At 47.2% G+C, this 23,063-nt stretch overlaps 1 protein-coding gene across 1 annotated transcript in view; it reads left to right on the forward strand.

The window, feature by feature from the left end:
- The window catches only part of ahrra (aryl-hydrocarbon receptor repressor a), a 40,857-nt gene extending 18,915 nt beyond the window's left edge, over positions 1-21,942 (forward strand). The window contains exons 4-9 of the mRNA XM_084703745.1: positions 10,200-10,312; positions 13,673-13,762; positions 16,099-16,237; positions 16,538-16,671; positions 17,258-17,463; positions 19,137-21,942. Coding sequence (XP_084559871.1) covers positions 10,200-10,312; positions 13,673-13,762; positions 16,099-16,237; positions 16,538-16,671; positions 17,258-17,463; positions 19,137-20,298 — 1,844 coding nt within the window. The 3' untranslated portion in view covers positions 20,299-21,942. The remainder of the gene's footprint in view (positions 1-10,199; positions 10,313-13,672; positions 13,763-16,098; positions 16,238-16,537; positions 16,672-17,257; positions 17,464-19,136) is intronic.
- The last annotated feature ends 1,121 nt before the right edge of the window (positions 21,943-23,063 follow it).

Genomic DNA, 23,063 nt, shown 5'->3' on the forward strand with positions numbered 1-23,063 from the left:
TCTGGTCGTAAATCAAACTTCCGCATAGAAGCTACTAGTGGAGTGACATACTGTGTAGCAACTCACCAGAACAGTAAACACACATTCTTGTTCACGTGCTAATTTCTCTCTACACAATTTAAGTAAATATTAGATCTGGACACTCCTGTTTGTAAGTCTTTCAACTTTTATACTTTCCTGAAAACCAAGTAAAGGGCATTCTTTACCATGTTTTATCCTGTCTGTCAAGCTAATTTCTTCAAATGATGCATCACTTTTCAAAACCATTAGGCTTACAGTGCCATGACAGACTTAAGATGGTTGTATCATCTGTAACAAGTCTGCATGTTATTAGTCAACAACATCAAGAGTATCAGCTGTAGCTTATTTAAGCCTAGCTTTCATTTCCCTTAGGTGTCAAAATTCTGTTTTCAAAATAGCTTATCTTAATTTATTCCTACTTGGCGTGCCAGGTCACACAACCTAGCTGTGTGTAAGATAAGCACCCAGTTAGCTGAGACTAACCATAAGTCTACCCTTTTCTGCCCTTTCTGCCCTGCCATGGGCCTGCATTTGCCACTGATGGGAGAGTTAGCCAACCAACCAGCTAGCATAGCCCAGCCCTGGGCTCATAATGGGCCCAGTTCCAGTTCCAGAAGCCACAAGCCTCTGCTTCCTTTGCCTCCAGATGCCCAACAACACGGCTGTTTATTTGCGCAGGAGGTTTGCTGAAATTCATTACCGCGGTAGTGATAATTACCAGTGTTGTCTACGTGACACGTGCCGTGCGGTAAAACCCTAGATAAATGTACCACTTATCCGTTTCCCCTGTTGCCTCTGTCGCAGTGTAATACCAGTGAGGTCCCTCAATCCTTCCTGACATGATAACTAAAGATGTGTATACAGTGGGGATCGAACCCGGGTCTCCGGCTTTGATCCACATGTTCCTAGTGGCCTGTTGGATATTCTAAAGGCAATAGGAAGGTCTAAATGTGTCAAGTATTACCGTATTATTGTGTAATTTTTTACTTTTCATCAATGGTTAAAGAAAAAACACCTGAGACAAGTGGAATAAGAGGTGACTCACACATGCACCGCACTGCATTATCATGTAATGGTTCACCTCCGCTTTCTGCCAAGCCCAGTCAAGGGATATAAACGTCCGAGGGAGGGAAGGGGGGGAAGGCGTCCAGCTCTTAGAACTGTGGCGGGCTTTGCCAAAAAAATCTTAATATTAAATTCTCCTGGTAATTGCTCCATTCACTGTTTTGAGAGACTGGGGGATGTGAAGCGGAGAGCAGCTGGAGGCTGGAAGGCAGAGCCAGGTTTCCACAGGGCTGCGGGGGCCATAGCGTGACATGAGGCGGGTGGAGAGGGCAGAACAGTGGCTGCTCAAGGTTACTCCTACAAATACAACCTTGACACACAGACATGCATACACACACACATGCATGTGCACATGAATACACTGTCCAGGATACAGCTGCAGGCTATAACAACTGACAGGCCTTGAAGTGCTTATACACACACATACTCACACACACACACACACACACACACTCTAGGCACATGTCCGCCCTATATGCCCAAACCAACTTCTAACTGGTATGTTTTGGCTTGTAAGAGTGTGTGTGAGAGTTTGTTACATGATGGAGGGTGTCAAGTGGGTGAATTATTATGGTTCAGTGCAGAGGGCTCCCCTCTGCAAACTGACAAGCTCACTGTCATAAACCAGGCCAACTCTGTCAATGGCAGGAGACAGGATCAACCTCACACCGTTGCCAAGCACCACACAGCCTGACTCATTAGCCGTTCAACCCGGTTTAAATAAACAACCGTAAACAATAAAGGAGAAAGAAAGGGAGACGGAGGAGGAATAGAAGGGGGGAGGGGACAAGACTGACACTGAGAAACCAATCGGACAGAGAACTGACACTGAGAAACAGAAAAAGGGGAGAAAGAGAGAAGAAGAGATGAAAAGGAGTACAGATGTGTGTAGGAGGCTGTCTATTGACCTCTTGGGTAACAAGCCTCCCCAGGCACACACACACACTGACACACACACAGACACACACACACACAGACACACACACACACACACTGACACACACACAGGCTTCCGTGAGAAGAAGGGATCGTCTTCTTCGAGTGGCCGAGTCAACCATGTGGCAGTGAGATCATCACCAGGCTCAGCCGCCTTGCACCACCAAAACAATACCTAAATCCCCTCGTCCTCCCCCTCTTTCTCCTCGTTCCTCTCCTCCTTTTCCTTCTTTCTCTCTCTTCACGTCCCATCTTCCCTTTTTCTCAGCCTCACATCTTTGAAGATTAGGATTGTGTGATTATTTGATGACTTTAAAACTTTAAAAGGCTCCTTTAAACACAGATTTAAGAAAAACAACTCAGAGATAAGACTAAGGAGGCGTTTTTGTTGTGGAAAATGTCCATTCAGTTTGGACTGACTTGATCTTTGGGTTCAAGACAAGTGGTTCTGAACAGAGCATGTGGCAAATTCCTCAGTTTATTGGCTGGATAATAAATACAAACACAAACCAAAACAAACAGCTCCTGACACAGTCACACTCTCACATGCTAGCTCCAAATGCCTGGGAAAACATTAGTGTAATTTAGTGTGTGTGTGTGTGTGGTGACTGGGGCTTCGTGACTCTCTTGAATTTTCCCCTTTTAGCGGGCTTGCGTGACCTGATGGTTGCTCTGTAAAGTGCCCCCCTGCCCCCAACCTCCTGCAGGAACATCACACCAAATGGAGGGGGGGTTACAAATCCTTTCATGCCCCCCCCCCCTTCCTCCCTCTGCCTTACATACTAATGAAGTGATCGGCATGAACTGGAAAACTGTGTGTATAAATAGGGATGAAAAGCAACATGCAATTAACATGTTTAGATATCTGACACACACTGGAGAACATAGGAACCCCGAGGCTCTGTATCATTTACACTTCCGAGTTCCATCCAGCAGTTGGACTGGAGATCTTCCACGGTGATTTAAGGAGTGTAGGTTCCGACTGTGAATACGTCGTGGGACATTTTCGGACAGATTCAACGTTTGGCAGACCTGTCAGATCTTTTACATTTGAAGTTGAGTTTCAGTAGAAGCAGCCTACTTCACACACACACTTAAACACACTAACCCCAACCCTAGGAAATGTAATTAAATGGGTGCAAGATGGTTGATACGTGTCCAGAGTTCGAGGATCAAGTGATGGCGATGCTCCGGATCATGTGTTATTCATGTTAATCATTAGTGTCAGTCAGCCTGCTTCATCCTGGGTGTTGTGTGTCGGATGCATTGTCGCCCAAGTCTCCACTGCAGACCTGTGAACTAGGTAATTCAGGGCGCTGTAACTCTGCTAGATGCCAGGCCCTGGTGGTATCTGTTTCTTTGTATCTCTCTTTATCTTTGTCCTCTCTCTGTCTTCCTCCCTCTTTCTCTCCATCCTATTTTCTCTCTCCTATATAATTGATCTAGGTCATGTTGCTTACTCATTGGAAACCTGGGTCAAAGACAATTACTTTAGGTAAGCTGGATTTGGACCATGGACAACAGAACTAATACAAAGTATTGCAATTGCAAAGTTTTGTAATATCAAAATGTAAGTAGTGTAGTGTAATGTGGTGTCCTAGGATAAACCCCTAACCTTGATCACCTAAGAATAATTCAAGACTGACCCCAAGTTCAGATCAGTAGTCATAAAGTTGTATTTATCAACTTATTGTATATCATGGTCTTGTTGGCTGACTGTGGCTGTCATTGAGAATGTCACGCAAACAACATGATAGCTGACAGTGCTAATTCATTAAGCTGTGCGCTAACACGCTAACCCTGGAATATCTGATTATCCTTGGCCGGGCTCCCTCTCTCTGCAACCTCAGCCTATTAGCACCCCAGCGGGCTAACGGTTGACACTGATGTAAACATACAATGCATGTCATGCAACAAGCCTCATCCCTTTTAATGAATGAAACTAAAGGGACAACAGTTCTCTTTTGTTTTTATTTGCTCTGTGATAGTGCTAAAGGAACTGGAGCAGGCTGCATGAAGGCCAATTGACAGAAGTCTATTGAATGCTAACATTATGGTTAGCATTGCGTCTTGAAACTGCATTAGCACGGGTTCTAAAAAGAGGTTCAGTGTTAGCGGTTAGCATTGAACATTGCGTGCTGTGGCAGCATTAGCGTAGCTCCCCTCGCTCACCCATATCTATTCACCTCAGAAGGACCATCTGTCCTGTATTACTCCCCTCAATGGGCCGAAACGAGACTATAATCTATTTAACTGATTTTCTCTGTTGCTTTGCAGGCTGACTGAAAAATAATATCCAAATATTGCTCCCTGTTGTTGCTGCACCTCCTAGGCTTGCGGCCAAGGTGGGACTCAAACCCAGCATCAAAGACATTAGCTAGCTGGGTAAGCCGAAGGTGCGTAAGCTCAGGGAGTCAGCTAATGTGTTTAGGCCTTAGGCAGAGTTAGTGATCACGCAAGTCTGATGTTGAGCAGTGAGTTCAAGAATCCTGTTCTGAAGTCATTGCCCATTGAGGATTTTCACAAAGTAAACATAAACTTATTATTCTCTTTTCTGTAATTCCCTATGAATCCCCAGCTATTTGTCTCTCTTTTTGTCTTTTCACTCTCTCACTCACTCTCTTTAGAGATCTCTCTCTTTCACTCTCTCCGCTCATGCTCTTTCGTGCAGGAATGCGGCTAAGCATTTCTGCAACCAAAATAGAGGGCTTCACAACTAATGATTATTTCCAGAGTTGTTTGACTTGTCTGACGTGTTTCCCGCTCTCCTCTGTGGCCTCTGCAACCCCCAGATCACAGACCTCCAACACAGAGGGACAACCCAACCTGCAATAGATTTCCCCCTAGCACCACCCCCACTCTTGAGAACTGAAAGGGGGTGGGGAGTCTGGGATACCATGTCAAGACAGCTGTCAAGATCCACAGACCTGTTCATATTGGGAAACCTTAGAGGACCGCTTGCCAGTTCCTACTTAACAGTAACCGTAAATATGGGTACAGTAGGTCAGATGATGATAGTGCTAAGACTTTGAGACCGTAGCCCCCCCCCCCCCCGGCAAGAACATGTGTAAATAAGTGTTCACGCAACCCGTTTGGAAAAACATCTGTTTCAATCTGAAGAGGGCGGGGATTTGTTGGTTTTTTAAAGAATCTGTATAAAAATAGTTTTTCATTTCCAAACATTGCTCTAATTAAACTTGAAATCAATTACATTTGGGTTTATAGCTTCACAACCACAGTGTGGCTTGCACATGTGTGAGTACAATGTGCTGTGCTGATATTAAAGACCTTTTATTGGGATTATTTACAGTCTGTTCAATCCCCTTTGAAATAATTAAATAAGCTGTGCTTTGTTATGTTAGCACATAAGTAAGTAGAGAGTTACAGCTGTAAATTACTTTATTGTGGCCAGTGGTACAACAATGTTGCAATTTAAAGACCATTAAGATTTGAATTTGAACCAGTGAATGCAGCTCCACCACCACTCTGAATCAGTATAAAAGCTTAAAATATCTTCAGTTGGGAATTTAGCCACACACAAATATTGTACACAAACTAGGTTAATGGAAGTTTATGGTTGATGGTAGATGGCTCAGAGACAATACAACGTGTGAGGTCTTAAGCTGGTTTTATACAACTGTAAAACCTAATCTCTGTCTTTCTTTCTCTTTCTCTCTCTCTCTCTCTCTCTCTCTCTCTCTCTCTCTCTCTCTCTCTCTATCTCTCTTTCTCTCTCTCTCACACACACACACACTCACACATATCCTCACACACACTGGACTAGGACCATAATTCCTTGACCCAATGTGACATCCTCTACTCTGTGAAATGCAAATGACCTGGGTTAATTCTTGCCTGTTGATCGGGTCTTTATCTGTGTCCTGCAGTCTTTGAGTCTGGACGCAGTGGAAACCAGAAACAAATGATTCATGAGAGGATGTTTGAATGAATGCATCAGAGGAAGACTGGCTTTACTATTAGGTTAAACAGTCCCACTACTACAGCCTATAGCAGCCAGTCAGAGTGGCGTTGTGACAATGGGCTTTCAATTAGGGGAGGCAGATTTGAGTGTGTATGTGTGTGTGTGTCTGTGGGTGTGTCACACACTGGGCTATCCTGATCTGACCTGGGTAGTAAGGAGCAGCCATAATTGATAAAAAAAACTGTTTATCCTTTTACAACGTATCGGTACCCATACCAGACCACCACACTATCTATACAAGGTTAGAATATGAAAAATAACTGTTGACTTAATAAACAAACACAAAATGACTGTCCCAGTAATAGGGGTAATTTGACACAAATACCAAATATGTGGTCGTCACCCACATATCCTTAACTGTGCCTAAGCTATACTGTCACTTCTAAAGTCGGTCTTGTTTTTTATTCACCCAGCGCAAGCATTTGTCACATTTAATAAGTAATAAAAAAGATGAATTATGAGGCGAGATCTGTTTGGGGAACAACAGCTGAAATTTGTGGTATTGGGTAATTTGACATTACATGGTATTCAGTTCCTTAGATGCTCCTGTTATCCAGTTGGATCTCATGTCAAACAGCAGTTTCAGTAACAGAAGTGATGTAGCATCAACAAGCTGTTAACCAGCAGTGCCTGAGGGGATGACCTGACAGCACTGTCAGGTAACTCTGCCAGTCTGTGCCAAGTGAAACAGAGCGAAGGAAACAATCGAGGTTGTAGCCCAATTCAAATGTTTATACACTGATGTTTTCCATGCCATAGGATCCCTTGCCTGTGCTGCATGATCTCTAGTTACAAATTGTGCTCTTGTTTCAATCTTAGAAAAAAAAGAGAGACTGAGAGAGACATTTGGAGCTGTAGCTGTGCTCTCCATGTAATCACTATTGATGATCATCTGTAGTGACAGATGAAAAGTGGAATTTCCTTTCAACACAACTCCGTTTTTCAGACATCCGTTAAGTGAGCAAGATGTGGGACTCTACTTTTGTTTGACTTTTTATCTGGTCAAAGAGAATGATGGATCTCCAATTTTGTGAAAACAGACCATTTAGTTAAATGTATTTGATATAGTCATACTAAGTATGGCTAAATCGCACATCCAAAAACATATGTGCATCCTTTTCCTCCAGAAATGTAGTCAGATATGGGGATTATAGTTTCATCGTTCCAACCCCAACCCTTGGCCTCAGGGTGATGACAGAGTTACAGAAAAGATTACATTGTTGTGTCATTAAGATGCAATGCAGACTACAGCTTCCGATAAAAAATATACAGAGAAGTGGAACAAAAACTGAATTAGCTGCTTCTTCTTCTCTCTCTCTCTCTCTCTCTCTCTCTCTCTCTCTCTCTCTCTCTCTCTCTCTCTCTCTCTCTCTCTCTCTCTCTCTCTCTCCCTTTACAGTAAACCCATACTTTATGTCACCCCCCCACCCTCCACCAAAAAGTCAGAGAAGAGTTTTGGATATTTGATACGAGACATAATGAAGAATTAGGTTCCATTACAGACCAGGCTTAACCTTTGCGCAGCACATTGAGCCCATGCCAGCAGTCATCAATATTTAACAGCTGTTGTTATTATGAAATTCTTTATAGACTAATGTGGCTTGCCGGCTTGCACGCAAGGCTTTGGCTGCCTGCCAGTGCTCTGTCAGGGGCCGGGCCTGAGATTGACAGACGGTTAGCTCGCGTGACAACCAGGCTTTGGTCAGCCAGCTCCCTACACACTCCATGGCTGGCTGCCATGTTAAGACACACACATGTGCGTGCGCACACAGACTCTCTCTCTTTCTCTCTCTCTCTTTCTCTTTGGTGTTTCTCTTTCTGCAGTGGATTTCCTGTACAGGGGGGTGTGGGGGGGTGGAGGGGGTGTGTGGGGGGGTGGATAGGCCAAGGAGGTGGCTGTCAGCCAATCCAGGCTCTTTCCCTCCCTCCCCCTTCCTCCCCTCAGCCCATTGCCTCGAGTAAGGATATGTGTGCTCCCTGTGCTCACGCAAGCTCTGTCAGGGAGCAGAGCAGGGTGATAGAGAGAGAAAGAGATAGAGATATTTATACTTTGAGCACAAATAGTAGTGTGAAGACTTGCACAGGAAAATAGCTCTGCTTTCCCGTCCTGTCTGAGTAAATCTACAGCATGTATCACCAACTGTGAACCACAGTGTCAGCATTGTATTATTAGTCTCAGGAGATCCATGCGTGATCCACACAGATGGAAGCAGATTTTTGCCTGGCTCGCGGCACCATCTAAAAAGGATACCCTTCTTTGTCCAACCTTCCAAACCAATCATTCTCACCCTAATGTTACAGTATTGTTATGGAGTCTTGTCTGCAACACCTTACATTAAAGTGTTGTTCAACCCTATCCCTTCTCTCCCCCAATCCTGTCCTCTCTCCACACACCCATCCCTCCATCCCTCTCGCTCCACACCTCTCCTCACATCATTCTCCCACCCTCCCACCCTCACTCCACCCTTCCATCCCTCCCTTTCCATCCTTCCCGCTCCTTCCCGCTCCTTCCCGCTCCTTCCATCCTTCTCCCTCCATCCCTGTCTCTTCACCCCTTTATATCATCTTGTTATTTGTAGTTTGTGTGTTGTGGAACATTTCTCAGTGCGTGTTAAATTGGCCATTATCTCCAGAAAAAGAACATGCCACCCGGGCAACGCTCGAATTCCCCGCGATGGAATATCATGACATATCACGCAATCTCTCTCTTTCCCTCTCTCTCTTTCTCTCTCTGTCTCTCATCTGCTTCCTGGTTGCTATTGGTTAGGAGAGGAAGTGGGTTAGATAGCGAAGGGTGCGTGACGAAGAGTTCTTCCTACGACACGCTCCGCTCGCTTTGTGGCTCCACACATGAGTTGAAGGCAGTTCCATCATCCTCCCCCCGCCATACTCCCTCGACCCCTCACCTCCTCATCAGTACCACCCCTCCCTCCCTGCTCCGCACTCTGACCCTAATGCACTCAACCAGCACGACCCCACCTCACCGTTCAGTATCCCCACGACACCCCCTTGTCCTTTTCTTTTTCTTCATCCCTCCATCCCCTTGTCTATCTCTCCATCCCCTCCTCTGTCACCCCCTCTTTGTTAGACAGGAGCTACTGAGACCAAAAGGGCTGTCTGAGGTTAACACCCCACTTAGCACAGTCGACTCAACAGATGCCACCTCCAGCACGCACACAGTACACACATACACGGTTCACTGCTCATCATTTGTGTTCATTGACAGCCCTACATGGGGACTTCTGTCAGACCTTATATATCCATGAAACATACATGGGCCAGATATATAGATGGGTAGAAAGAAAGACAGACAGAAGATTTAACTTGATGGTCTGTTCATGGTCTGACTGTAGTGTGTACTGTAACAGAACAGGCACTGACTCCTGCAGTACCAGACTCAAATCTTGCTTTTTATTGGGAGGTCAGGCTTCTCCTCTGCCTTCTGGCCCTTGTCACCTCACACTAAACACACACACACACACTTCGCCATTAGCCTCTCTGTTTTCTTATAGAAAGAGTGAATAAGAACAGTGTTGGCTGGATAGGAAGCCCCGTCTCCATAATTAATCATCTGTATATTTGTCTTTCCTGAGCCCAAAGTCCTCTCCAAGTCTGTCGTCAGAGCAGTGTGTATGTGTGTGTGTGTGTATGTGTGTGTGTCACTCAGGTAGAAACTTGAATTTCATCCTGTGGTTTCCTTTAGTCGGAAGAATACAGGTGATTATAAGGAACAACCCTGTCTCCAAGTGCTAGAATATGCTGACATAATACTGTGGGTGTGTGTGCTTGAGTGGGAGAGAGTGAGAGAGTGGGAGGGATGGGAGGAAGAGAGAGAGAGAGAGCAGTTTACAGGGTACTTATCTGGATCAGGTCTTGTCCATGTTATTATGATTGGAGAAAATGAAGTGAATGATAAAGACCAGGAGTAAGGATGAGATTGCGTGCATCAGCAGGAATTAAGCTGAGAGTGAACAGTGCAAAGTCACGGAAGCTTCTGCCACTGTTCAGCAGAGAGGAACGAGAGAGCGGGGAAAGGTGTGAGGGGGAACAGAGAGGTAGAGGAAGGGAGGGGGAAGGGGGGAGGAAGAGGGCCTTCTAACACCCTGCACTCTCTTTCTCTTTTTCCACTGCTCACCTTCTGGGACAATTCATTGATGTGACCATGTCTTCTCTCTCTCTCTCTTCGTATTTACAGCTAATCATGAGAAAGTTCCAAGGAAGCACACCGGCGCATCTGCCAACCCTGAGCCCAGGAAAGAGAGCCTTCCCCTGGGTAACAACATCACAGAGAGTGGCCTCGTCCTGGAGGTAGGCATGGCACATGGGTGGAATGGGTGAGGGAGGGTGAGTGCGTGAGAGTGGGGTAGGATTGGGGTGTGGAGTTAAGGTTAGCTCTCAGCTCTCTGCCCTGGGTCTTGTGGCCAGAGAGGAGAGTTCTATGAGACTCTGGACTCCCTGTCGGGATGTGTAGCTGAATGGACATTGTGGTCAATGCAGAAACAAGAAGACTCTGGCTCTGTCCAAGAACCACCAGCCATACACTTCTGTGGACCAGACACAGACACACACACACACATATGGTCATACGCACACACACACACACACCGCAGCATCGCCTCTGAGGATAATGAGTCAGTCCGTAAGTGCCCAGTGGCAATAAAGGCACCCGGGTGACCATGGCGACGTGCCGCCTCATTGCGTGACTCGAGAAGCGACCGATGCCAGGGGCGTCTGCTGAGCGTGCAGTGATTACCATGGCGATGAAATCCGCAGGGAGTGGGGGGTTGGGGGGGGGCATCAGGCGTGGAGTGTTTTCCTTCTCATTCTCAGAACGAGGTGCAGATCTGTGTGTGTGTGTGTGTGTGTACCAGGAAGGTCTCAATGTTCACTGGGTTGTGACCCTGACATACTGGCTTTGATCTCTGCCTGAGAATGAAACAGGAGAGAGTGGACAGGAAAACATGTGATGTTTGGAAAGAAAGATGTGTTTACGGTCTCTCTCTTTACTTTTTCTCTCTCTCTGTCTCTCTCAGTCTCTCTGTCTTTCTTTTGTTTGTTCTTTCCCCCCCCCCCCCCAATTCTCCTTGTTCTGTGAGTGTATTTGGGGTGATGCGTGCAAGCTGCCTCTTAAGGGCTGTAAGTCAAAGCTTTTACCCCCCACCTCCACACCCCCAGTCTCAAGCAGACGATTAGGGGACACAGGGAGGGGCTGGGTGTTTGAAAGCCGTCGGGGCTGTGCTAGGCTCCAGACCTGTCCAGCAGCCGCTGTTACACTTTCCATGACCTCACCCTCACAGACAGGTTGAGGGGCAGATAGGCAGGCTGGGGGGCAGACAGGCAGGCTGGGGGGCAGACAGGCTGGGAGGCAGACAGGCAGGCTGGGGGCAGACAGGCTGGGAGGCAGACAGGCATGCTGGGGGGCAGACAGGCAGGCTGGGGGGCAGACAGGCTGGGAGGCAGACAGGCAGGCTGGGGGCAGACAGGCTGGGAGGCAGACAGGCAGGCTGAGGGGCAGACAGGCAGGCTGGGGGCAGACAGGCTGGGAGGCAGACAGGCAGGCTGGAGGGCAGACAGGCTGAGGGGCAGACAGGCAGGCCGGGGGCAGACAGGCTGGGAGGCAGACAGGCAGGCTGGAGGGCAGACAGGCAGGCTGGAGGGCAGACAGGCTGAGGGGCAGACAGGCAGGCCGGGGGCAGACAGGCTGGGAGGCAGACAGGCAGGCTGGAGGGCAGACAGGCTGAGGGGCAGACAGGCAGGATGGGGGGCAGACAGGCAGGCTGGAGGGCAGACAGGCAGGCTGGAGGGCAGACAGGCTGAGGGGCAGACAGGCTGGCTGGAGGGCAGACAGGCTGAGGGGCAGACAGGCTGGGGGGCAGACAGGCTGGGGGGCAGACAGGCAGGCTGGGGGGCAGACAGGCTGAGGGGCAGACAGGCAGGCTGGAAGGCAGGCAAGCAGAGGGGCAGACAGACGTTCGTGCAGACACCACAGAGACTTGTCACGCACAGGCGGCAGTATTTCTGCTGAGCAGTACTGGGTTACTACATCGCTGGGGGAGAGGAGGGCAAGGGGGAAGGGGGAGACAAGGGAGGGGGAAGAGACAGGAGGGATGGTTGAGGCTAAAAGGGGGGGGGCTGTGAGAGTTGCAGAGACAGGGGTGTATGGGATGCAGACAGGGAGAGAGAAGGCAGAGAAGAAAATGTGTGGGTGAGACGGAGTTGGCGAGGGGTGGGGAGAGGGGAGAGGGCGTGGACGAGAGGGGCATGTAATCAGAGAGGAAAGGGGGAGAGGTGGGAGTGGGGATCAGAGAGGAGACTTTGTTTACTGGGTCATGGCCCCTCCAGCCTTCTGAAGGGTGTGCCGTTTTAACCTGTCAAACACTGTCTGTGTCCACACTGCTAGACTGTAGGCAGAAGAACAGAGTATTCGTTGCCCACACACATACACTCGCCTTTGCACACACACAAACAGGCACACACATGCACATACACACAAGCGCACACACACGCGCGCACACACACACGCTTGTCTCAGTAGAGGTGCCTGTGTATTAGTGGTGAGTATGCCTGATTAACCAGGATGAGAACAAGCAGAGAGGGTGAGCTCACTCATAGGGTGTGTGTGTGTGTGTGTGTGTACATGTGTGTGCATGTGTGTACATGTGTGTGCTACTGTGTGGTTGGTTGAATGACTGACATGGTAGGAGTGGAGAAGAGGAGTGTGAAAGCAGACCAAGTTCTAAGCCACAGTCAACTACCACACCACACTATTACACTGCCTATCCATCATATACCATACTACACCCTACACCCTACACACTCACAAACACTGGCCTCTCTCTCACTCTCTCTCTCTCTCTCTCTCTCTCTCTCTCTCTCTCTCTCTCTCTCTCTCTCTCTCTCTCTCTCTCTCTCTCTCTCTCTCTCAGACCTGTAGAGTATCAGTGTAAAGTGGAGGTGACAGCTTCTGGCAGCACAGGAGCAGCAGTCACGCGATCGGCAGAGACTTGGAACTAGCTCAGACACAAACACACACACAGACACATGCACACAAACACACACACACAGCTGGTATATTGATGAGGACGTTAATAGCTGTTTAAGGAGCTCGCTCCTTACTCCTCTCTCTTTCACTCCCTCCCTCTGTTTCACTTGTTCTCATCCCCCTATCTGCCTCTCCCTCTCCATTCATTTTTCTTCTTTCCTTCTTGCTTTACCTCTCTCTCATCTCTCCATACTTCTCCTCTCTCCCCCCCCCCTCTCCTCCCCCTCCCTTTCCATAGGTTCAGATGATATCAGTGTGTCGTTTGAAGCGTGCTCCTTCCTAATCTCAGCTGTGTGTGCTGGAATTTTTTATTGGTACACTTTGTTAATGTCGCCCTGTGTGTGTGTGTGTGTGTGTGTGTCCTTTGTGGCTCATGAAACCTGACATTGTGGGGAGTTCAAACCATAAGCCTTAATGAATCTTACCATTGCCTTCATGAATAATAATGTATGCATTTGAAATGATTCTGGTTGTAATAGATTAAATGTAGATTGTAATGTCTTTGTTAAAAGTACTGTTCAGCGGTGTATCAACATCTGCACTTCAACGGAATCTGAATCTTGAATAAGACGAAACTGAAGTGAACTGAATCTGAATCTAATCTGGTTTTGATTCCCCCTCTCCAGTCTCTGACAGGCTTTGCCCTGGTGGTGAGCAACGATGGCATGGTCTTCTACGCCTCCTCCACCATTGTAGACTATCTGGGCTTCCATCAGGTAACACTCTTCTCTTTATCATGCATCCATCCATCTATCCATTCATCTATCCATCCATCCACACATACAAACATGTATCCCCTTCCTCTCTCTCTTCCTCTCCATCACTGAGAAAATGCCATGTGGCAATAACCAAACCGTATATATTCATTTTTTTCCCAAGGCAGAGGCCACAGGGCAACCAGCATTACCATATTTACATTGCACACGTTACCCACAGTTCAATGAGTAGGCCTCCAGGTCAGCAGGTAGTGACCAGGGCAACAGTCAGACCCCCATCCTCCTCCTTTCTCTCCCCTCATCTTAATTATTGATGCCGTCTGTCGTACTCTGCTTAAATAATTTCCCATCACAGCCATGAACAAAGAGCTTCACACTGATACACACACACACTTACCCCATGCCAAAGAAAGAGAGAGAGAGAGAGAGAGAGAGCGTTTAAACATAGAGAGGGGAGATTATTCTGCAAGAGGTTTTCCATTTGCCTCACCAGACATTAAAATGAAATGAAATCTAGAGGTCTAAAGAGGCTGCTGTGAAGCCTGGCCTGCCTGTCTGTCCATCTGCGTGTCTGCCTGTCTTTCTCTGCTTGCCTGTCTGTCTATCTGCCTGTCTGCCTATCTCTTTCTGCTTGCCTGTCTGTCTATCTGCCTGTCTGCCTATCTCTCTCTGCTTGCCTGTCTGTCTATCTGCCTGGATGCTTGTCTTTTATGTTGCCTCTCTGTCTGCCAAACTGTAGTTTCAGCAGGATTTTACCACTCAAACAATATATATCTGTAAGAAACACACTCACACACACAGAAACAAACACACACTCATGACATTCCCAGTGCCTTTGCACCACAAGAAAGCTGAAAAGCACAAGGCAGAAACAGCCTGTAGCCTTTGATCCCGTTTGTTATGCTGTCATTATCCTTTACAGGGAAACACACAGGGGCTAGGGAAAATATCACTTATTCTCATTTTCTTTTATGAGAAAATCTCTCACGCACTCACACGCACAAGTCACCCGATCCGTCTGCCGAACCGGGTTTGGGTGGGGGAGTGGGTGGGGGTGGGGAGGGGGTGGTGAAGGAAGGGGGTGATAGAGGGAGGGGGTGGACCCTGCATGGTAGGAAGACAATATTGTTTTGGGAGGCAACCGTTCAAGAACTCTCACGTGTCTCCGGTATGGAAATTATATAGAGGGGGAAATAGGAAGGTTGAATATTTTAGTGGGAAGCTGTCATTCCTTTGACAGAGAGCAAAGCTATTGCTGGAAAGACAGCAAGGCGCTGTGAGGGCTGTGTGTGTGTGTGTGTGTGTGTGTGTTGAGGGCTGTTCAGCTGGTCTAGGCTCAGTAGCTCTTCAGGAGCTGGTGTCACGCGATGTTTGGAAAACAACACTGCTCCCGTTGGCCCCTAGGCCCTGGGACTGTGCATGAACTGTAATCTGCCTGGAGCACAGAGAGGGAGAGTGTGTGTTCAGATAGAGAGGCAGAGGATGTGAGTATGGGAAAAAGAGAGAAAAGGAGGATGTCCATGTAAGAAAAAAGAAAGGGTGTGTGTGTAAAAGAAAGTATAAGAGAGAGAGAGAGAGAGAGAGAGAGAGAGAGAGAGAGAGAGAGAGAGAGAGAGAGAGAGAGAGAGAGAGAGAGAGAGAGAGAGAGAGAGAGAGAGAGAGAGAGTAAGATAAAGAAAGATTGTGTGTGAGAGAGAGAGAGAGAGAGAGAGAGAGAGAGCGAGAGAGAGAGAGAGAGAGAGAGAGAGAGAGAGAGAGAGAGAGAGAGAGAGAGAAAGAGACCTTGAGGAATTCCAGAAGGGGTATCTAAAGAAAGAAGATAATGTTAAGATCATGCTATAGCAACCGTCTGCTCTCTGGATGCCCTAGTGTAACATGACACTGGTTTAAAGCTCCACAGTGGATAGGAATCTGAATGTATGAATTCCCCCAGCCTGAGTCAACGTTTCCTGTTCCGTCATTCATTCAGTAATTCTTATGAATTTCATCAGAAGATAGTTTTTTACAAATTGTACAGCTACTGATGGCTTTGTTGATTACACCGAATGTGGGTTTGAATGTCGTCCTGTTGAACAGGAACATGCTCCTGTGCGTCTTAGCTGTCTCTGTGGTGGGGGGGGGGGGGGGGATCAGGCAAACTCAGGGAAGGGGTCAAGTGGCGAAGCTGCCGTTGTTTGCAAACACAATAGAGTGGACCTTGATCCAATTTGCGGTCGGCACAGCAGGCATCTGTAGTGGTGTCTGTGTCTCCTCAAGGCTTTCCTTTTGATTATGATCTCTCTTAATGATGTGAATTTATCTCTTTCTCTCTTCTTCTCCCCCCCCCACCCTCTCAGACTGACGTGATGCACCAGAACGTGTTTGACTACATCCACGTGGACGATCGCCAGGAGTTCAGGCGTCAGCTGCACTGGGCCATGAACCCTCCGCAGCACAGAGGAGACCCACAGGACCCCCAGATGGCAGCAGGCACCGGTGGGTGAACTACCGAGGGGAGGGGAGGATGGGGGGGTTCTGGGGGGTTCTGGGTCAACTCAGTCAGATAAAGACGCCTTGTCATCTATGTGTTATTGCATTACCTTATGGTGATTAAACCTCATTGGGTCTGGTCTCTCAACTTATTTTTTTCTCTCTCTCTCCCTTTCCCTTTTCATCTCTATCTGCCTCTTTCTCTCTCCCTCTCTCTTACTCTCCATCTCTCAAACCTTCCATCTCCAAATATCTTTCATGCTCTCTCCATTACTCTATCCCTCCAACTCGCTCCACTCCCTCCAGGTGAGGACTATGTGGTGAACAGCCTGTTCCATTCTCAGGAAGCAGGGGGGGTTCCTCCAGAGTTCTCCTCCTTCCTCAACAGGTGCTTCATCGCCAGGGTTCGCTGCCTGCTGGACAGCACCTCTGGCTTCCTGGTGAGTGGGACTGTCCTGGATGCCTGACTTGACTGAGCTGGACTGAACTAGATGAGACTAGTGTCAGAACCTGGTCTTGATGTTAGAGCTTGGTTTGAGTCCTGAGAACATACTACCCTTAATTAGCTTGACTCTGAAGGACCCATTTGGCAATATAATAATATATGTTTTTAATTGCAGTCAACATGACTATCTTTAGCCCACGTCCTTGTATGCTAGAGTTACCAGGGCCTTGGTTTATGGACATAGGACCAGTCCATTTCCACTTCTGGTTCTGGTCCAGTTTTTTAGGCTCCCTGAAGGGATTCCAGCGTGACCCGTCGTTCTGACCAGAGTGGTTTGGACAGTTGGTGGATAGCTGCAAGGCCCCACATTAGCAAGCTCAGAATCTCCCGGTTCCGACCGCGATGATGGATCCAGAGAGTCTGGTTAGAACAGGGTCAGGGAGGTCCTGCTGTCATCAGACCCAGTCACGTGCTGGGCACAGGGCCCACATGGACCCAGACAGACACAGAAACCTTGTCAGATTTTAGGATGATAATTTCACTATATTCTTTGCCTCTCCATCTTCCTCCCCTCCTCCCAGACCATGCAGTTCCAAGGGCGGTTGAAGTTCCTGCAGGGCCAGAAGAGGAGGTCTGTTTCGGGGGCCCTGATGCCCCCCCAGCTGGCTCTGTTCTGCGTGGCCGTGCCTCTTCTGCTGCCCTCCATCACAGAGGTGAAGATGAAGACGATGATGATGAGGGGCAAGCACAAGGGGGGGTCCGGGGGGATCATGGCTCTGGAGCAGGGGTAAGGAGATGGAGGGGATGGGAACACACACACACATACACTCATAAGCACACCCAGGCACACACAAGTTTAGACAGACATTTACCCCAATCTCTCTGTTTTGTCACACACACGTGACACATTCCTCACAAAAACAGTCCCTGAACTTCACACGCCCCCTCAAAGCAGCTCTGGTCAGTTACAACTGTCAGTTGATGTTCAGTTCGAGGAAGACGCTGATTATCAACTGAAGCGTCATGCTTCCACACTGAGGGACTACAGCACTCACAAAAGTTGATTTGGAAGGCTGTCAGCCAGTCAGTCAGTCAGTCAGTCAGTCAGCTGCAACAGAAACAAACCATACCCACTGGTGTACAAGTGTGTTGAAAATGTAAGATTGACATGAACACAAACCAAAGCGCAAATCTGAACAATGCAGGAGAATAGCGTGTGTCTTATAGAGCCCAACAGAGCTCCAGCTGTATAGCAAGTGACCCACAAAACATAACAGTCAGTTAGATTGAGCTAATATGAGTGGACTGGTTTACAATGTGTTGTTACACAGACTCAGAGGGACTCACTGAGAGGAAATACCATCCACCAGACTTTGATAGAACTCCAAGTGATATTCAATATCAAAAATATTATGTGTAGTCCCTGTTGTTGTTCTACCGTACAATCTGAATCAGTTTTACGGCTCAGAAGAGACCTGACTCTTCAGAGGACGGGTCCAACAGACATGACTCAAAACTGGGTGAAATCCCCAAACAATGATAAAAAACAGTTTCAGAACTGGATAGATTCAGGCTTCAGTGAGATAGCCTCATGTTAAACAGGTGCTTGTCGTCAGCTCTTGGAACTGTAAAAAAAACAGTGTCTGTAGCGATGATGTGTGTTAGAAGTGAATCATTGCTCAGAAGAATCCCTAAATAGGGCTGGGTGGATGACATAATGTTCTCCCCAGGGCCTGACCGTTAAGCCAGAGAGAGAGAGAGAGAGAGAGAGAGAGAGAGAGAGAGAGAGAGAGAGAGAGAGAGAGAGGGGGGGGAGGAGAGAGAGGTGGAGAGAGGAAGATACAGAAACATAGAGGAAGACAGGGAGAGATAAAGAGAATGATTTAATGTTGATTCCTCTCAGTTTTATGTTGTGTCCGTCAGTCCTCTAGCCAGAGTGAAACTCATCTGCACTTTTGGCTTTGGACTGATTCCCCAACAGATCTGGCTGGCAGCTTCTGCTGCTGAGAAAGATTAGTCCTTGAAATAATCCACTGGACTGACGTTAGGGGGTTGTTCTGTTAGTTCTCTGGTTCTGGGAAATCATGGTCAGTTAAAGAAATTGTTTACGTGCGGATCACTCCAATAAAAATATTTACAAGGGATTAAAAAGATAAGGTCTTTTAATACAGAAGGGCAATGTCAAGAGGTTAACTGGCATGAAATACTGACCACGAAAGGGATTATCCAGATACAGTATTGATTAAGAAAACACAAATGATAAAGGTGATGATGATATCTTCATCTGCTGAGAAAAGATGATTCTAGAGGAATTACAGAATACATTGGACATTACACATTAACATAGGGTCTGTGTCTAATGTGTTGTCTTTCTCTGTCTCTCCCCTCTTTTTCTCTGTTTTTGCTTTTCACCATCCCTTCTCCTTTTTCCTTCCATCCATCCCCCTCCCCTTTCTGCAGCGAGCGAGAGGAGCACCTCCAGAGACACTCTGTTGGCGGGGGAGGGATGGAGGAGGGAGGGGGCGATGAGCTCCTCTCCTGCTCGACTCCCGGGGGGGTCCAACGCGGCCACCACGCCCCCTGGACCCCCCTCTCCAAAGACAACCTCAAGTACAAGAACGAGGGCTTCTACAGCCAGGAGCAACCCCTCAATTACTGCAAGTCCTCCGTAGCAGCACACAAAGGCCTCAACCCAGGCCTGGAGAACGGTTGGCCACTCAGGCCCAGCTCGGGATCCTTACGTGGGGGGCAAGGAGTGGGCTACGTCCCCTCTAACCGGTTGGGGAAGGTGAGCCACTACGGTAAGCCCTACCGGTTGTCCCCGGGGTGTCACGGAGGCGCAAGGGGCGGGGATGTCTATGTGCCTAAACTGTATGGGAGCCTCCAGAGCCCGGAGTCGGACGGCGGTTACTGCGTCGAGGTCATGAAGAGCGAGAACGACTACGGAGGCGGATGTTACGACTCCCGGTTCATGCCTACGGAGATGCCCATCAAGGTGGAGCAGGACTCGGACTCTGAGAACGGCTGCGACACCTACGGGCGCCCTTGGCCGTGTCGCGAGCCCGTGGATCGTCGCTACGGTAACGCCGGCCATGAAGGCAGCCTCCAGATGAAGGCAGAGGCAGACTTCTACGAGCAGTACTCCCCCTGCCAGCGTGCCAAAGCTGGCATTAGCCCGCAATTCAACAACGGGCACTACCACAATATCTGCAGCAATGGTGTTGTTAGCGCTGGTGGGCGTCCGTTGAAGTGTGTCCTCAACAAAGAGCACAGCTCCCAGTTCAGCCCCCAGAGACTGTCCCATCCAGACCCCCTGTGCAGCAGCCAGACCATCAACCTACTGGAGGCCCATCTGTACACCGGCGCCCCCTTGGAGTCCCCCCTCCACAAGGCCTACCAGGAGGACTACAAGTCCCAGGACTACAAGATGACTTACCAGGAGTTCAAAGGTCACGGACTGGTTCACACCATCAAGCGGGAGCCAATGGACTCGCCACCCTGGTCTGATGGTGGCCATGACATGTGCGGGAACATGACAGGACATGCTCAGCGGAACGCTATAGCCACCTGTGTGATGAGCGCAGGCCAGCACAAAGCCAACCCTTACGCCTATATGCAATAGATAAATACGCAGCTATGTCCTTGAGGAACACAGGTCCAGTTTCTTAGGAGAAATCGCTGATCTGACATCACTGGCTAAGCTGATGTATAGACAATGAGATATTGTTTCAACCATCCACTGGTGTTAGATCAGAGATTACCTCAAGGAAGGAAGGAAGGAAGGAAGGAAGGAAGGAAGGAAGGAAGGAAGGAAGGAAGGAAGGAAGGAAGGAAGGAAGGAAGGAAGGAAGGAAGGAAGGAAGGAAGGAAGGAAGTTGTAATCAGGGTAGACAGTATGAACTGTACAATCAATCCTTGTTCACCAGCATTACACCAATTAAGTTAAATCCACTAACTACCAATGTTGTCCATGGCTGATATTGTGTTTTAATCTGATACATTAATTAAACTAATGAATTAAGTGGCCCATGCATTAACGATTACATGAGGTGCGGTAATAAGTACAAGCTTGAAGGGACAGGCTGGAGGTTTTAGGCTGAAGAAAAATGCTTCTTTTTGTTTAGAAGGTCTTCAGGACAAGACTCAGGTTCAGAGACGTTCAGTGTTGACACAATCACAGAGCGAGGTGGGAGGGGTTGGGGGTCAATCGATTTTTTGTAATTTTGTTTATTGTTGCTGAGCATAAACTGTAATTACTATTCAAAGCACTTTTTGATATAGTCATGATGATGCAAACATTTTCTAGTATCACGTTTAGTTTTATCTTTGTGTTTGTGTACACCTGCCGTTCTGTTGGCAGTACAAACATATGAAGGGCATACTGTACAAAGTTTGGTGTTGTGTGTTATATTCCCATCGGTCAGCCACATTTTAAAAATAAATTTATTTTAACACAGGTCTTCCCCAAAGAGGGTTTTGCATGCTTTTATTGAACAATATTGAAGGACATGGTACCTGTCGGATAGAGAAGAGAGTGTGTGTGTGTGTGTGTGTGTGTGTGTGTGTGTGTGTGACTGTACAGTCACCTGAGATCTTAAGTATTTTTCATGTTTTAAGATTATTTGAATTCATAGTCTGAAATCTATGCGCACAAAACCGTTCCGTGATCCTCTGTCACGTTCTTGTCTTGTTTGTTTGTAATATCATGGTGATTACATTAACAAATGACAGATTACATTTGTACATTTTTTGCGTCTTTGCCATTTTGTCATTGGATTTACAATGCAATAGTTATCATGGGGCATCTTTGAGCCACTCCTCAATTTCTTAGTGATAATAATCAATCACTCATCAACAATCAATACGTAAAAACTACTGTTCAGCCATCGATTATGATGTTGCACTATTGGGAGAGAGTTATCAGTACAATAGACCTATCTTCCTCCAGACATGATGTCAATTTGACACGCACAACTGTACACTTTTGACAATTAAAAAATATGTAAATACATGTATTTTTTGTGTGCATTGTTTATTAAATTCAGTCAATGTCCAATGATGGTTGCTATTTATTGTCTCAGGCAAAAGTGTATATTTAAAGCAAAAATGTGTCTGCGTGCTACATTCTTTTTCTGCTCTCTTTTTTGATAGATATTAACAAAGGCAAAGGAGTTCTCTTGTGAACTGTGTAGCTGCTAGGCAGCCATCTTGTCTTGCTTCTGTATGTTCTTTGGAAAAAAATAATCATATAATAAAAGTATTTCCAGAAGAGTCCATACGTCTGCTCTCCGTCTGTTTTCTTTGCTTCATTGTTGTTAGAAGCAGTACAGCAAGGAAGATTGACTGCACCAGTGGGTTAGCTAAGATGTCTTGGTTGACAACCCTGCAGGGGATTAGGGATTCATAGTGACCTTTCTGTGACCCCTGGTATGGTGACCTGCAGTTGACCTATGACCGTTACTAAGACACTGGTAATGCCAGTGCTTACACATCAGTTCAGTCAGTTCCTTTGACCAAAAGCAAAAGTGTTACAGTAAATGTATAGATGGAACAAGCCATGTTACTGTTCTCTTGTTACTTGATGTACAGTAATTACTTGACATAACGCATGTTATGTGTGACTACCACGTACAGTCAAACTTCCTTAGCGGTGGATTTATGTGTCTAAGACATATAGTGCACCACCACTTCAAATTAAACATCCTTCGGAGAAGCTACGTAAGTCTTCCTGGTTGATAGATTAACACTATGATTAACCAACCAAATCAGATGGCTTCCAGACTAAATCTGAGCCTTTGCCCTCAAAATAAAGCAGGCCCAGGACCAATGAGAATAACATAGTGACCTTGTGAGACACTTCCAGAAGACTTGAGACACAGGGGCCTCGCTGATTCCTGTGTAGAAAGGATGACAAAACGAGGGGTCAACAACAGTCTATTTTGATTCTGAAAGTAGCACTTGACTATAAAGCCAAGGGAAAGCTGTGTGTATTACTGTCATTATGGTCTGTTGAGGTTACAGCTTTGTGAGTCGGTTTGCAAACTGCTCCAGCTCAGCTATTAATAAATGGAGGGAAATCCTCTCTAACCCTAGCTTCACCCCTTGACCCCAAGGCTAACATTAAAGCACGACCTCCATTCACCTAAACACCCACAAGGGATTTTCCGGGTCAAAAGGTAACTGCTGGAGTTCACAAGGAAATATCTTGAAATGAATGAACACCTTCATTTTGCTGTTGCCATTGCAAGTGCATCTGTTTATCTATAACTTGTGTAAAAACTTTTATGCAAGTAGGTAAGTCCACTGGGGGGAAAAATCTTGTTCAATGAACACCGACCTGGGAGAGAGGTTTCCATTGTGCTACAATGTAGATCCATCTTCCAGAGG

Source organism: Hypomesus nipponensis, chromosome 8, assembly GCF_054491055.1.
Source record: "Hypomesus nipponensis isolate SF chromosome 8, ASM5449105v1, whole genome shotgun sequence".
Lineage (NCBI taxonomy): Eukaryota > Metazoa > Chordata > Actinopteri > Osmeriformes > Osmeridae > Hypomesus > Hypomesus nipponensis.